The sequence below is a fragment of the Phalaenopsis equestris genome, unplaced genomic scaffold, assembly GCF_001263595.1.
Source record: "Phalaenopsis equestris unplaced genomic scaffold, ASM126359v1 Scaffold000107, whole genome shotgun sequence".
Taxonomy (NCBI): domain Eukaryota; kingdom Viridiplantae; phylum Streptophyta; class Magnoliopsida; order Asparagales; family Orchidaceae; genus Phalaenopsis; species Phalaenopsis equestris.
Window position 1 is genome coordinate 1,468,869 of NW_018164549.1, and position 16,205 is coordinate 1,485,073.

Consider the following 16,205-nt stretch of genomic DNA (forward strand, 5'->3'; position numbering starts at 1 on the left):
ACATATTTAATTAATTTTCAAATTTAAGAGGCCCATTAAATTTGATAACTTCCATGATATATTTGAGCTAGTTTTTTATCTCTATCATTAATAGAAAAATGATAATGGTTATACACAAAATTGCATCTTCTTATTGGAAGAAAAGAATATACATAAGAATAAAATTTCTTTAGAAAACAATTCGATGAAGGAGTTTTTTTTATTGCGTCTCGGGTATAATAAGATAAATATATGTAATTTTGTCATTTCATAGGATATAAATTGCTTGAATAGACTAGTAAGAAGAATATACATAAGAAGAAAATTTATTTAGAGAAGACTTCGATGAAGGAGTTTTTTTATTGTGTCTCGGGTCTAATAAGATAAATATATGTAATTTTGTTATTTCATAGGATATAAATTGCTTGAAAAGACTAGCAAATCATATTATTAAATGCCTAGAGTAAAATTCATACTTCCGTTTAAACTAAAACTAAAATATTTTCCAGCACAATAGACATGACATAGACAAATAAATTTGTGTGTGTGTATTCGAGAGTGCATTAAGCAAATGAGACCAAGACACAACTATTGGCTTTTGCTTTACTCTTATTTTTTTTCTTTCAATTTGAAAGGCTAAAGGACAATGCTAGTTATGATACTACATACTCATTTTTTTTATTTTTTATTCGTATAAACAATTCAATGCTTCTAATAAGAGGATTTATTGTGCTAAATTATTATTTCATAAGAAATATGATTTTATTTCCTTTAATCATTATAATTAGTTTAAAGCTCGTAAAAATTTGCATGCACCGAAATATTGTGTCCAACCTATATGTGGGTCCTATAATATTTTAAAAAGTGGGATCTCTCATGCCTTGCCTATATCTTAATGTCAATGACCACTGACCCTGCATCATGTGATACATATTAATCTAAAAAAAGAATCTATAAAGCTTAGAGTATGCATTTAGAATGCATAGTTTAACAAAAACAATGCATTTGTTTGGCTAAAATTAGGTCATAACTGAACTAGAATTTAATAAATCCTATAAATATGAATTTAAAAATTACTAATGAGATTAAATCTTGGAAACGTTTTGGCATGAATCTAGTGGTGTGCATTAATTGGTTTAAACAGATAAAACAAATTTAATCTAGCATATTTAGTTGATTGTGTTTTGGTTTATGAAATCACTGATCATTTTTTGTTCCAAACTACGAGTCATTTTGGGTTACATTTTTTTGTTTTGTTTGTGGAAAAGTTCAGTTAAATCAAAAAAATTAATTTATAATACAGTTGAGCAAAATTTGTCAATCGGTTGTTTTAATAAATCAATCAACCAATCACTCTAAACAGACTGACTGCAAATATCATTATTAGGATTTCAAAATTTCGTTAAACTAAAAAACAAATCTGATTAAACACATTTACATAAATCCTGATATTTAGTTTGTTATTTGTTTCAAGCTTAAGAGTAAATAAACAAATAATCAAAATCGGGGCTTAATAAATATGTAGATCTGATATTAAACCTAAACTAATAAAAAAATCACTACCAACTTTACTTTAATAAAGTATAATCAACATCTTAAATATAACATAATAATCTTCTAATCCATAAATAGAATGTAGTAATTATTAACTATTGCATTTTTTTTGGTAATAAGTTACTAATTATTTAATTTTTAATTAAAAAATGTATGATGAGTTCAATCGGGGTCGTTAATAAAAAATGTGAATCACTAAAAAATTCTGCTTTTATTTGTCATTATATTATCATAAATTTTAATATTAAGCTAGCACAAGATAATTTAATATCAACCATATATTTATTTTTTACATATGTCTAATTATCATATTTTGATCCTATAAATTTCAATTATCACGGATGGGCAAAGTCAATGTGAATCAGTCAAATTTTATCAGTCATGAATCAGTCAAAGTTTGCTCGTTGATATAGAGTCGGTCGGCCCTCCTGGGCCACTCCTCGTTATCCTATTATTATATATTTAAATTCCTAATGTTTTAGGGTTAGTTTTTGGCGTGAGTTTGTTTAGGATAGTCACCAATGTCTATTTCTCCCTTCAGAGATTGTATCTAAGAGATTGAGTGGTGTTCTGGCTATATCTCTCTCTTGAGGTAGCGATTATCTTCCCTTATCCCATTCTACATCCTCCCACATTGCTCCCAGCCACTCCATCCTTGTTGCAGCCACCTAGAATAGGTATCATGTTGCTTCTTCCTGCAGTTTTTTATCTTCAAACAGCAGCCAACTGCTTTTTTGTTTGTTGTCACCATCCATAAAAAAAAGGAGTTATTGTCCCTACCTTTTCCTTTCTTCCCAGCCACCAAGCCTCCCCTTCCAACGGGCCGCCACCTCCATAACCTGTGCCCTACCGCTTCCTGTGCTGCTGCCTTCCCGAATTTGCCTCCCTTCGCTATCGCAACCATTCCAACCGCACTTACCACCCTCTACCACTACCTAGTTGTTTTCCCAATCGTTACCCGTGCTATCCTCATTGTTCAAGCCGCCCAAATCCATCCCTCGTGCCTCTTTGTCGTTGTTTCATCCCTCAACAGGCCTTACCGCAACTCATGCACCTTCTAGAAACCTTACCCGTTGAATCCACCGCCTTCCAAAACCCCAACCTACCTTGCCGACCTCCGTCTTGGGATACATTTTAGTTGTGTTTGTTTGCTTGTGTTATTACATTTCCCTTTCATTGTGTGAGTTGTATCTACCTAATTGGCTTTCAGTAATAATATTTGCTTTTTCTACTGTGGTTTGGGTTAACCCCGGTATCATCCTCTAAATCCGACTAATCTAACTTATGCTGATAAAAACATACTTGAATTGCCAGATTATTATGAAATTTTAAAAGACTATAAATTACAGGCATTCACTGTTTAAAGGTTCTCCAAACTCTATAGGTAATTGAATTCCTAACCACTCGAACCTGCTTCTACGTTCAGCAATCTTGAGATTGCTTGGCCGGACATATTCCACCAAATACAAGGTAGAACTGTCGAATGATACAATCATTGTTGAAACTTTTAAAGGATTTAATCGAATCATAAGAAAATAAAAATCACCCTTGACCTCAAGTACCCCTTATGTAGCAAAAATGTGATCTAATTTTCTCAAGGCACCCCACATAACAACAATCACGGATTGAAAACGTCATTTTTATTAACGGCAATCAAAGTTGATCCAGGGAATGCATTAATCAGCACAAAGAAGAATAAAAAATGTCTGATAATTCCTATCAGAAAAAAGTCACAAAAGAAAGCAAAACGATTTTTCTTGAACATCTTAGGTTCTCGACGAAGCATCAAAATAGCAGTCAAGTTCATTCTCACCTTATATAGATCTTGGCCTCGGGAGAGCAGCAGGAAAGTGAGATACCCGATCTCCCGATCTTCCTCGCAAGGAGAAATATCAGCACTGGTGTTTTATACAGCATTTATACTAAATCCTGCCAAACGGCAAAAAACGCATTCGTAAATCCTACAGGTTCTCAAATCCCGTTTTCTTCTGTTTTGCCTTAAATCCAGGATTTAGTAAATCCCGTTGGAAGACGGCTTTTCGGGATTTGGAGAAGCTAAAGCGCACGGGGGAAGACAGAGAGAGGAAGGGGGAGAGACGAGGGTTACCATCCTCGGATGGTTTCTGGTAGGAGCGGACCGGAAGGAGAGAAGCGAGTTTCGGAGTTCTTTGTACGTCGTGATCCGTCGCTGTTCTCAGCTCTAACGCTGGAAAAATTTTCTGCGAGGTTATTTTGATATTATTTTAGTATTAATTTAGATTTATTGTAGAGAAATTTATATATTTTATTTCAAAAGTTTGGAAATAATTCTGAAATATTATTTATGATTTCACTTCAATAACTTTTAATTAATATTAAGGATATTATTTTTAAATTATTTTTGGATTATTTTGAAATTATTAAAGTGAAATATATGTGTTTTTAATCAATAACTCAAAACAACCCCGAAATAATCTTCACATTATTATTTCAGAGTTATTAAAGTGTAATCACAGAACTTATTTCAAAATTATTACAGAGTCTACGCTTCTACTTTAATATTTTTTAGGTTAGTCCGATATAACACACATGGCGATATATTATTAGGTGTCTGCACGTAGAGTTAGCTCTAGAATCCGAATAGAAAATTTTTCCAATTTGGAGCCATATGAAGCTAATTTTGTTTATTTTTTTTGTTATTTAAAAAAATTTAGAAATTAAAATAGTTAATAATAAAAAATAGATGTTGCATACATAAAGTGCATAAATTTTGATGTTATGTTTGTAAATATTTTTATCTATATTATAAATATATAATTTATATTTAATAAGCAGTTTCGATCTTCGTTGTCTTCTTAAAATAATAGGCCGAAAGCTCTAACAACCTGCAGAAGACTCGTGCCGAGAGAGAAGTTTCCGGCAGACGGACTGACGATCACATCGCATATCCCCGAGTTAGCATCCGAATTTCGACCCATTCCTTCTTCCTCCTCCCTCTCCAGCCTTTCACCGCGAGATATCGTGTCGTCGTGCGGCACATTGCAAGCAATGAAGAGCCAAGTGCTGATCTCGCGGTCGGCGAGCTTTCGGCCGGAGACTCTCGGGCAGAACGCCCTCCATCTCATTGGCAACCTCTGCTTCTCCCTTTTTGTCGTAGGCGTCCTCACCTTCACAATCATCGCCGCGACCTACAAGCCCGAAGATCCTCTTCTCCATCCATCCGCCAAGCTCACTTCCTTCCTCACCTCGACATCCAATGCCACCTTGCGCTCCGACGATTCCGCTGCTCACACCGGCGACGACTTCCTCTCACCCAATTCCACCCTGGACTCCGCAGCCATTACCCTTTCCCACATCAACAATTCCACCAAAACCTCATCGCTGGACGCCACGGACTCTGCGGGAGATGAGGCGACCGAGCCTGCTACTTCACTTATTTGTGCCGACGGACCGGTCGACTGCACCGATACCGAGGTCTTCCACACAATGATGCGCGCAGCCATCGAAAAGTTCCGCAGCATTCACTTCTATCGCTTTGGAAAGCCGGCGCGCGGCGGCGACGATGGCATGTCCTGCGATATGGCATGGCGTTTTCGCCCTGAGGGGGCAAAGCGTGCCGGCTTCTATAAAGATTACCGCCGGTTCGATGTCAGACGATCTGCCAACTGCACCTACTCCGTCGTGAAAATCGGCGAGTATCACACCGGCATCAACGCTCGCAAGAAGCGCAAGACAACCCAAGGCGGCAATTTCAGAGCCAAGGACGCTGCTGATTCGCTTTCCGGGATGATCGTGCCGGTGATCGGTGAGGCGGTGAACGATACCCTTCCAGTTGTGGAGTCCGAGAACAAGTTCAGCAGCGGCAAGTACTTGATTTATACTGGCGGCGGCGACCGCTGCAAGAACATGAACCATTACCTTTGGAGTTTTCTATGCGCTCTAGGGGAAGCTCGGTACTTGAACCGTACACTTGTCATGGATCTTAGTATGTGCCTCAATTCCAAGTACAGTTGGAGCAATCAGGATGAGGAGGGGAAGGATTTTAGGTTTTACTTTGATTTTGAGCATCTGAGAGACTCAGCCTCCATCCTTGACCAGCTCCAATTTTGGGAGGATTGGAATAAGTGGCAGAAGAAGGATAAGCTGAAGCTTTATCTGGTGGAGGACTTCAAGGTCACACCCATGCAGCTGGTTGACGTGAAAGATGCTTTGATCTTGAGGAAGTTTGGGACTGTTGAGCCGGATAACTATTGGTACAGGGTTTGCGAGGGAGAGACTGAATCTGTGATTCAGCGGCCGTGGAACCTAATTTGGAAGTCCAGAAGATTAATGGACATAGTTGCAGCTATAGCTTCGAGAATGAATTGGGATTATGATGCAGTTCATATAATAAGAGGGGAGAAGGCAAAAAACACTCTACTCTGGCCAAAGCTTGCTGCGGACACTTCACCTGATGCTCTGCTTTCTGCTCTCAGTGAAAAAATTGATGATGGAAGACACCTTTATGTTGTCACTGATGAGCCCGATACCTCTTTCTTTGACCCTCTGAAGGATAGGTACACCACTTACTTCCTCAATGATTTTAGAGACCTGTGGGATGAGAACAGTGAGTGGTACCTCGAGACGATGAAGCTGAACAGTGGGGTTCCCGTTGAGTTTGATGGGTATATGAGGGTGGAGGTGGATACTGAAGTGTCCCTGAGGGCTAAGAAGCAGATTGAAACCTTCAATGATCTCACAAGCGACTGCAAAGATGGTATCAATACCTGCAGAATGGCTTCTTGATTCTTGATGGACATAAGATGGATTGGTATTTGAACAGCTTTCTTATTTTTAACTGAATTACTTTCTCAATGGTTCCATGTTTTGTATAAAATCCGTTATTTATGTTTTAAGTGACAATTCTTGTTAAATAATAATATAATTGCTCAAAACCTGAAACTCTGATATTTCAAATGTTGAGCAACTAAAAGCTTTTTCAAGTGGTTTTGATTAAGTTGGATCACTTAGTATTTCAAGCTCCTTTCTACAAATCATCAACCCATAAAGGAAGATTTGAAACTTGCCAAATTTCTTTAACCCACAAATCAGAATACAAAGTTATGTATGTTTATGGCTTATAGTGCAAAAGAAAAAAAAAATGTTTAATGATTTAGAACATCACTCAAATTTATTTCTTCTTCTAAGTACAATTCACTAAGAAAAATGATAATCTTGATTTATTCTGCAAAAAATCTGATAGCCAAATAATTAATTTATTAGAACAGTAAGCTAATCTGAAATTACCAATTGATAGCAATCTTTTGTGCTAACAAGATATAACCCTACGCGTAAACTGACGAAAAATTATTATATCCGGACTCTGGATGCAAATTTGTGTTCTAAGTCTAGTGAAAACTTGCCACATGGCAAGTGGGCCCCACATCTTTTTTACAAATCATTTCTAACTAGTGTATTACAGTGGGACTCACTTGCCACGTGACAAATTTTCACTGGACTCCGGACGCAAATTTGCATCTGGAGTCCGGATGCAATATTCTCTCCAACTGACATATAACTCAACAACCTATAATTACTGATTTGAATGTGTTGATAAGAATAATAGATATTAAACTTGAAGAAAATAAACATGAAACTACAATAGGAAAAAAGAAGTATTATTACTGAACGCAAATAAGTGGTTATAATCAAACACGCTTGAAAGGAGAAATTAAAAAAAACATGATACAAGCCCACACTAGTGTTCGGTCCATGGGTTTTAAAGGTCAACTAGGTGGTCGGGAGTGGAGGTAGGCAGTTGAAAGGGGTTGCGGGTGGTTGTGACATGAAAAAGGAGGAACTTGAAGGGTGGCAGCAGCTAAGAGGAGTGGTTGGACTACAGCAAATCGACTGGTAAGGATGGTCCTGGGTTGTTGCAGCAAGGGAGGAATATTGGCAGCGAATGGGAGGAGTTGCGATAAGCACAACAGACTGAGATGAGAGAAACAATTGACCAGGTGGCTGTAATAACAAAAAACAGTCAAGAACAATTGTTTCTGGGCAGCAATAGCGAGCGAGAATGATGGTGATAACGGCGGGGAAGGCGTGGGACTGCGAGACAGCGAAAGAAGGACTGTCTTGGGACTGCTATAATGAGGTGGATGACTGAGTGAAGAAGAATTGCAAGAAAAACAACAAAGAACTACTGTTGGGCTGACTGCAGCGAGGATGAAGGCTCGATAATGAAGTGAGAGGGATGCAGAAAGGGATAGGGAAGATAATCACCACCTGGAGACCAAGATCCAATTAAAGTACCACCTGAAACTCTAAGATAAAACCCTCGAGGGGAAGAAGAGACGTCGGCGGGTGTTCCGATACAAAACACATGAAAAAGAAAAACTAACCCTAAAATATTATAAAAGTAAAAATATAATAATGGGATAACTAGGAGTGGCCCCATAGGATTGACTAACCCCATGAACACAAAATTACTTGGGTTGGTTCGGTCTAGGCGCGGATCGGCCCCCGCTTTAGTTGTGGGTATTCCCTCTCAGGAGATATCCTGCAGTAGTATTTCGGGATTGGGAGAGCTTCAACCTCATTCGTCGAAGCTTCCATCTGCACGATGAAGTGAGTGGGGCTATTGTAATCCTTCTAAATTGAAGAGTCCTCAACCGCGTCAATATGAGCACTTAGGTCCCACTGTAGGTTGCACTGTACTTTAGGTGGTGCATTCGGTAGGTTCAGATGGATCAGTTTTAAATTTTGGCAAACTGGTTTGAACCGAAATTAAGAAACCCAACTATCGAACTAAACAAAATTTTGACAAATTGAACAAGTCAAACCAAAATTTAATTCGGTTTGGATGGTTTGATTTTACATAAACCAAAATATATATACTCGATACATTTGGTTTGACTGGTTCGATTTTACATAAACCAAAATATATATACTCGATACATTAAAAATAAAAAAAAAAACATGTCTAAAAAACTCTTCATTTGTTAAAAATCTGAATCAGTCAAACAATTGTCCTTAAGCTGCCTAAAAATATTGCACTGTTAAGTAAATTTTGGTTCTCGATTGGTACGGTTGAAGTTTTCTTAAAATCGAATTGGGAACTGAAAACCAAATATTGACTTTTAAAAACTGAAATCCAAACTTTTAATTTAAAGTCAAACCAAATTATTAATTCGGCTCGGTCTGATTTTTTGGATAAAACCAAACACTGCACACCTCTAATTGTCCCCCCGAAACACTTGAGAAAATTTCCCTACTTGCGAGCTGTGATTCATATCGGTCCAGTTTTCTGGGAGATCACTACTGAACTGAACTGAGTCTGCAAGTCACATATATACCGTTGGATCCTCCCAAAGTTCACTCAACGTGATCTGAAATGACGGCAGCCTGAATCTCCCCAAACAGTGTCGACCATGGTGGTAAGCTATCAAACAAGATGTCCTGAAACTCTCTCTGTACTGACTACTCTGTATTAGAAGGCCAACTCTTCTATCCTGTTATCCCCAATCATCACCAAAATGGATCTCCAGTCTCTGAGAACTGTTTTTACCCTTCGCCCCAGGTGCCCCCAATGGCATTACACTCAAAGCCTTCTTTCTTTCACCTATAAAACCAAATAGTAGATCGGTCAGCACTACCAACCAATCAACCCAAAGGTTTAGTTTATCGAACACTGAACGAGATGTTGACGGAGCTGCCAGTGTCGATAAGAATACTCTTGTCTTGGGAGTTCATGATAACCCATTACAACTATGGCCTCGCCATGAGGGTTTCCTTGTTGGGGGAACGTCATCGTCAGTGAACATGATGGGAGGGCAACATGCTCTCCTCTGTATGGAGGCGACATTACACAAATCGCTCGTCCTAAACCTCTTTCTGGAGCTCCATCGGGGGAAATATGTTCCTCCGAGAATAGTCAGGACTATCCCGATGACGTGGACGACATTAGTCCAGACGGGCCTTGGTTGTGCCTCAATTGTTGGAGTTTTCAAATATCTTTAGCCCGAGTGTCACCAGGCCACTAACTCCTTTAGCTTTTCAGCTTTTATCAACTCTTTAATGAGACTCTGAAGGTGTTTGCATTCCTCCGTGTCATGGCCGTGATCCCGGTAATACTAACATTACTTCCTTGCATCTCCGAGAAAGCCTCTGGCTATCACCGGTGCAGGCTCCTTGAAATATTCTTTGTCTTAGATGTTGTCCACAATATCCGCCATTGACACCCTCAAAAGAGTAGCTCGCAAGCCCTCATAATCACCATATGGTTGTTCATAATATTGTATCAGTTTCTCATAGTATTGGATTGGCCGCAGATAGGGGTGTCAATACAGATCGTGGGTCAGGTTCCGATCTTACCCAAAAATGACCCGACTCGAATCGGGTCAACCAAAACTTGACCCAAATAATAAATAGGTCAAATTCTCTAACCCGACTCAAAAAGTATTCAGGTCAATTCGAAGCCAGATTTTTCTGGTCGAGTTTGAGTTATGTTTGTGTGTCAGGTCAATTTTTCACACGTATGGATGGCAATTTGGGTCAGTGGGTCAGGTTCGGATCTGAACTGAAAATGATCCAACCCAAATCAGGTCAACTCGAACCCGACCTAAATAATAGACTGGTCTAATCCTCTGACCAAAACCCGACTTGAAAAATATTCGGGTCAACCTTCTTCGAGTCGAGTTGACATGTTGGGTCAACTTTTGCACCCCTAGCCGCGGATCACAGTTCCTTGCATGACCACTTTCCTGGTTGTACCAACGGGTCCCTCTGTTGTCGCAAGAAGACTGAGCGTCTTTGAATTATCGTCGAACGGGCGGCCTATGTTTCTCCCTTGGCTTCAACCCGCTGTCAGTGGGGAGCTCTCTTCTGGGCATGATGCCCTTCAGGTTCTTGCTTGGGAGTACTTTCCTCTACTAGCATGTGTTTGTTGGCTCTCTCCGGTAGTTTGACCAAGTTTTGGGGTTCGTTTATGCTGAGGTCGTAGAGATACCTCTCGAAGGGCACTAGCAAATCACACCGAGAACAATCTTCTGAAATCAGTGAAGTTGTTGATGCTCTCTGCTGGAAATGCATGGAACCACTTCCAAGCTGACGACCTCAAAGCAATAAAAAACAGACAACACTTGAACGCGTCTGAGATTTTGAGCATGCACACGTTTGACTCAAATACAAAAATATGATCGATGGGGTCTGACCGCCTCCTATAAGCCTCCAAACCCCGGCAATTTGAGTTTTTTGAGGGGCTTCGCTCTAGATATCTGGAGAGAGAACAAATCTCCAATTGACATGACGCCTCGGTGAGCTCTAACCTTTGTCTCTCCACCTGCGCGGATCCTGTGCTATCTTGATACTGCAAGTCGTCGACCCTCTCAGGACCATTGTTCGCCCTCCTATCGTTGTGCGCCAGCGCCACCTCTTCTTGTTGGTTCTACTCTTGTGGGGCTCAATTTTCTATTAAGGCTGTGAAGGCCCTCAGAACTTCGGTGCTCTGGCCCGATACTCCCGAGTTCTCATTTCCTACATTTCTCGCAACATACGCTCCTTGATGTCATGTCGTGGTGGATCTAAGTTAGCTACTACTCTTGGGTTGCTCTCTTCTTTTTTTGATCGTCGTGCTCATCTTTATGTCGACGACATGACTTCACGCTCTCTGCATTTTTTAGGATGTTGAATCCAAAACTGTCCGGGAGACACGCCTAAGCAATAGAGCACTGAAGGAAGAGAGAGAGAGAAAGAGAGGAGCAATAGTATATTGAATAGTAAATTTGCATAACTTTTATTCATGAAATGAACCCTCCATTAATAGAAATGGGTCATTGTACAATTACATGTTATACCCCTAAAGTACATAAGTACGATGAGGGTATTCCATTAAGGCTCGTGGGGCCCACAGATACCCGACCACGAGAAATTGGGCGGCCACTGGGTTGGACCGCTATGAGGCTGCTCGGCCATTAGCCTAAACGGCTTCTAGACCGTGCGATATGTTGGGAATAGCGCTAACTACTCTAGAAATGTGATATGTCTTTTAACATGCTTAATTTTCTTTACATTTTGAATGAAATTGCACTTTAAAAGAAGATATTTTTATATTTTTTGGTTGCAGGTATAACGGTTGAAGAAATGGAGCGAATTGTAGCAAGAAACTGACCTCTGAACTGGCGCCTAGGAGCCAACTTCTGGCGACTAAGCGGCAGAATCCAGAGACTCCGGCGCTTAAGCATTGCATATTGGTGCCTAGGCGCCAGTTCAAAATGCTAGCCGACAGAGGGAGTTGGGCGCCTAGGCTCCAGAACTGTATGGACAGTTTTTCCGACAGTTTTTCACATGATTTGGAGGTTTTTCTTGGGGGATTCATGGCAGAAACGAGAGGAGAACATTAGAGAAGTCCAGGAAGCATAGAGCACTACAGGTAATTGAAACAAAAGTGAGAGATTTTCTTTTCTTTCTTGTATTTTACTTTGAAATCTGTGAGAGGTGTGAGGAATTGTTGTAAGGTTGCAAGGAGAACACTTTGGGGCGAAGTTCTTCATTTCTCAGGGAAGAAGATAAGTATATTGTGTTTACATTATCTTGTGTCAAATTATTTCATAGTATTTGAATTTGATGTGCTATAAGATGATGTGTCTTGTTGTTTTCTTAATGCAATTTGAGTAATTTCCTTTTTCCTTCATCTTGTAATGGATTAGCAGCATGTGTAGGTTTTAAATTAAAGCAAAATCATGTTACTTTATGGAATGTGATGGTATTTCATCTGTACTTAATTTACCTTGCAAATTAGTCATTTGTGATGTAAAAAATTATTGTGAACCCATAATGATCTAGGAGGGCTATAATTTCAAACAACTAATGAATGTCTTACTAACCTAAAGGGTGAAGGAAAAGCAGTCCTTAGGTTAGTGCCAATAAATAGGGAGATGAATTATAATGGGTGTAAATTGGAAACTCTAGGGCGACAGGCTAGGATCCTAGCCAATTTGATCTAGGATTTAATGAATGAAAGCTAAGTTAGCCAAATTTAGGGCATGATTTGGTGGCTCTAGGGTGACAGTCTAGAATGGTAACCAATGTAATCTAAGATTTAAGGAATTGAAATTAGGTTTACCTCATTTATTTATGCACTCGGAAGAGGGTAAAGAATATATATGCTCCTATTTGTCACATGTTTATTTAAAAATTTTAGTTGATTTACAACTACAGTAGCTACTAGTTTCATTACAAGGGGCGGGAAACTCTAATTAGCTTGAACTTTCTGTTTCATTTAGCTTTGTGTATTTAGCTTATTAGGAACTTAGAAGAGTAGAAGCGATTTAGTAGGATCTCCTAACACATTTTACATCAACTAAATTTCCAAGCTAAGACTTTTTGAAATTGGCTAGAACTTTTCTGAAGTCATTTAAAATTAATGGCTTTCTCTGTTGGTTTGATACTCTGGGATTAAAAAAAAGGCTATATTACTTTAGCGATGCTTGCACTTGTGTTTATACCTAATGAATAGTATTTAACCATGGTAAATTTTGGGTGATATAATTTATAAAACTCATTTTAAATATAATATTTCATCTCAATATCACTAGGTATACCGTAGAGTTAGTAGAGGTCAAACTGACAGTTCGTTTTGCCCATTTGGCCTGTCCTGGTTGGAGGGCACCAGATTCATTTTCACGAGCCTTGTCAGGTAGATTCTCTAAGAGCCGATCTCTTCCTATTTGTCTTGGAAGTATTGTTCTCCTGATATTGGCTAGGTGCGCGGTTCTGGACTTTTTTTGGAGGGCTCCGCGATGTCTCCTCATCCTTGTCGCTTACCGATAGATATCTTTAAAATTCGTGTTGACACGTTTTTAATGTAAATAATGCTTTATGGCACAGAATGTTGGCCTATAAAGGAGAGGCATGAAACTAAGTTAAGTGTTGGTGAGATGAGAATGCTTAGGTGGATGAGTGGCTTGACTCTTAGAGAAAAAATACGAAACGAATGTATCCATGAAAGGGTTGGTGTAGCTCCAGTGGCAGATAATATTAGAAAGAGTCGTCTTAGATGATTTGTTACAATAAATGTTGAACATTTGATGATCCTGTTAGGAAAATAAATGTTTTAGACTTGACTTATGTTAAGAAAAGAAGAGGTAGACCTAAAAAGACTTGGGCATGTTGTATAAAAAACGATCTTAATTTATTAGATTTATATGAAAATATGATACTCTATAGGACACAATGGAGAAAAAGGATTCATTTGGCCGACCTCAGTGGGATAAAGGCTTGTTGTTGTTGGGTTAGAGGGGAGTTTTTTTTTTTTATTGCCTTAATTTATCTTATACTCTTATGTTTCTTTTCTGTAGCGTATCATGTGTATAATCTTTCCTCCTCTAGAAGTAAGCTATTATTTGACAACTCGGCTTAAATGCGTAATTTTGGTGTCTTCTATTGGTTCATAGATCATCGTTATGTGGGAACTTCATCGCATTCACTCGTATAAGAGCTTTCATATAGCATTTAAGATTTTTTTATTTCCTTGGTTACAGTTAGACGAACTAATAGTGCATATTATAAGATTTTAGTTAAAAGATGGAAACACAAGCAAATATGACAGTCCTGCTTTGAGAAACTCTTAAACTAGAGTTTTAACAAGCAAATATTTTATGAGAACAATTGGATATAATCTTGAACTACAATATGAATTGATTCAAAGAAAAAAAAAACAAAAAAAAACCAAAACAGAAAACTTAAACGTGTTTCTTTTGCATTAGTTACAACAACGTTATATGAAATATATTCTGAATATTTCCCGGAAGTATTTTTGCTTGACTAAGAACATGGCTGTGTGGATATGATTGACCCTCTACTTGTTAATACCGCTACCCAACTTACGTAGTGCTTCATCAATAGAAAATGCCTATTTTGTTCTATTTGTTTGTTGCTCATACTATTAACTAATAGAAGATGTAAAATGCTAGCTTCAACTATCCTCCAAAATAGCTTCTGGAATATTCTTGAGCATGTTAACATTTCTGAGTCAATTGCTGATTTTACATGCTGTGGGGAAATACATCGTGCCAAAATATTCGCATATTGCTTTTTTTTATTATTATTTGCTATGAATGTCACAACTGAAAACTGCATTAGAAGACCATGCTCATCTACATTTTAATCACAAATATTATCTTGAAATTATATCTTGCTGCTTGGGCTTCTGGGATATTTAATTTTAGAATCCTTTAATCTCCACCCTTGATTACAACTCATTCTCCTCTCTTTTTGATCATCTCAGCATTACGAGGCTCTCTATCTCTCTAATTTTTAGCACATTAAGAAAGCTAGGAAAATAAGTTTTTGACAGGGGATAGGTTATTGCAGGTAATTTAGCTCACTTTTTTGCTTCTGGCTTCACCACAGTATCTCCAGTCATGTAAAGGATAAGCCACAGGTAAGTATTCTGTATTATTGATAATTTGCTCTATTTTATGATCGGCTGGTTTCTGCTTTAGCTCTGGCCTTCCTAATATTGTTTTATGCTACATCAACCTTTTTTTTTTTTAATTTGGGAATTTTACATGCATACCTCACAATTGTCATCTATTTACACATCTAACGTCTAAACTTTCATTTTTTGCATACATGCCTCTTTGCCCATGCGTATGTTGAATCTTGATTTGCCCATGAATCACACCCTAAGAATAATGTGCAAGTGAGAGAGATAGAGAGAGAGAGAGAGTAGTAATCTGTTGTGTCTTATTCATAAAATAATTTCTCTATTTATAGTGGAGGGGGTACAATGATAATATTACATTTTTATCCATTTTAAATGAGTCTACTCTAGGGTATTAATGATATTTTACATGTATGAGATTGTCGTCCTACTACTCTAGTTTGATTGATCAAGCTTAGTTAGCTTCAGGTCGATGAGATTAATTTGGTCGACTGAGCTTTAGTTGGTACAGGATGGCCGGCTGATATGGTTTTGTTGTCAATCCTTGATCAATGATGAGCTCTTAGTGCATCCTTGGGAGGGTTAGAGATGCTGTGGAACTGTGCCTTTTCTCGGGTCGGCTCTACCAGATCGGGTCCTTTTTCCTGTAACAGTTAGCCCGGATGCTTTCTTTGTTCTCATTTATGGCTGAATGGTTTGGGTTCAGATCATCTCGCCTTCTTCTTGTTTGTCTCTTTACTAAGTCGGTTTTAGCCTTGCTAGTTTGGCTCAGACAATTTTGCTCGCTCCGTCAAATGGGCCTCACATTCTTTTGGCAGAGGGCCAGTCTCCGCCACATTCTTTACTTCTTGATGTAAAATATAAAAATGTGTAATTTACTTTTTAAAAGTTAAAATGATGATATCTTTTTGTGATATAAGTGATTTGGGTGGTATAAATATAAGAAAATAAATATGAGTTATTAGATAAATAAATATATTGGAATTGGATGGAATGTAAACGCCTCTTTTCCTTTGGCTTCCCCTCCGTGGTGCGTTGGTTTTGGCATCGCTTAAGAAATTCAGGCGTACTTCTTGTATTGTCGCGCATAATTATTCCGAGGTTTTGTCCCGTCTGGCTGTCCTGGTTTTGGGCTTCTTTTTAGCGGTTGCTACGTTGTTTGTAGTGTTGGGGGGGCCTTAACTCGCCAATGGCAGCCCAACTTCAGAGGTTTGATGGTCAACCTTCATCAAAATTTCAGTTTAATTCAACCTTATTCATAATAAAT

The 16,205-nt window shown here is 38.5% G+C and overlaps 2 protein-coding genes across 10 annotated transcripts in view; one reads left to right on the forward strand and one right to left on the reverse strand.

The window, feature by feature from the left end:
• Positions 1–3,752, reverse strand: part of LOC110020817 (acyl-CoA-binding domain-containing protein 4) — a 61,031-nt gene extending 57,279 nt beyond the window's left edge. For 3 of the 8 annotated variants that reach the window (XM_020719069.1, XM_020719073.1, XM_020719065.1), the window contains exon 1: positions 3,347–3,752. The gene's annotated coding sequence lies outside the window, so the exon portion shown is untranslated. The remainder of the gene's footprint in view (positions 1–3,346) is intronic. The other 5 variants (XM_020719072.1, XM_020719068.1, XM_020719070.1 and 2 more) reach the window with 3 other exon arrangements.
• A 617-nt stretch (positions 3,753–4,369) lies between these two features.
• LOC110020816 lies at positions 4,370–15,765 on the forward strand. 2 transcript variants are annotated; one of them, XR_002293570.1, is made up of 3 exons: positions 4,370–6,322; positions 14,866–14,935; positions 15,450–15,765. XR_002293570.1 is itself a non-coding variant. In XM_020719064.1 (2 exons), the coding sequence occupies exon 1, from the start codon at positions 4,561–4,563 to the stop codon at positions 6,295–6,297; it is 1,737 nt and encodes a 578-aa protein (XP_020574723.1). In that variant the 5' UTR covers positions 4,370–4,560; the 3' UTR covers positions 6,298–6,322; positions 11,618–12,050. The 2 variants fall into 2 exon arrangements, 1 of the variants encoding a protein (XP_020574723.1); XM_020719064.1 differs by lacking the exons at positions 14,866–14,935; positions 15,450–15,765 and adding an exon at positions 11,618–12,050.
• Positions 15,766–16,205: the final 440 nt, after the last annotated feature.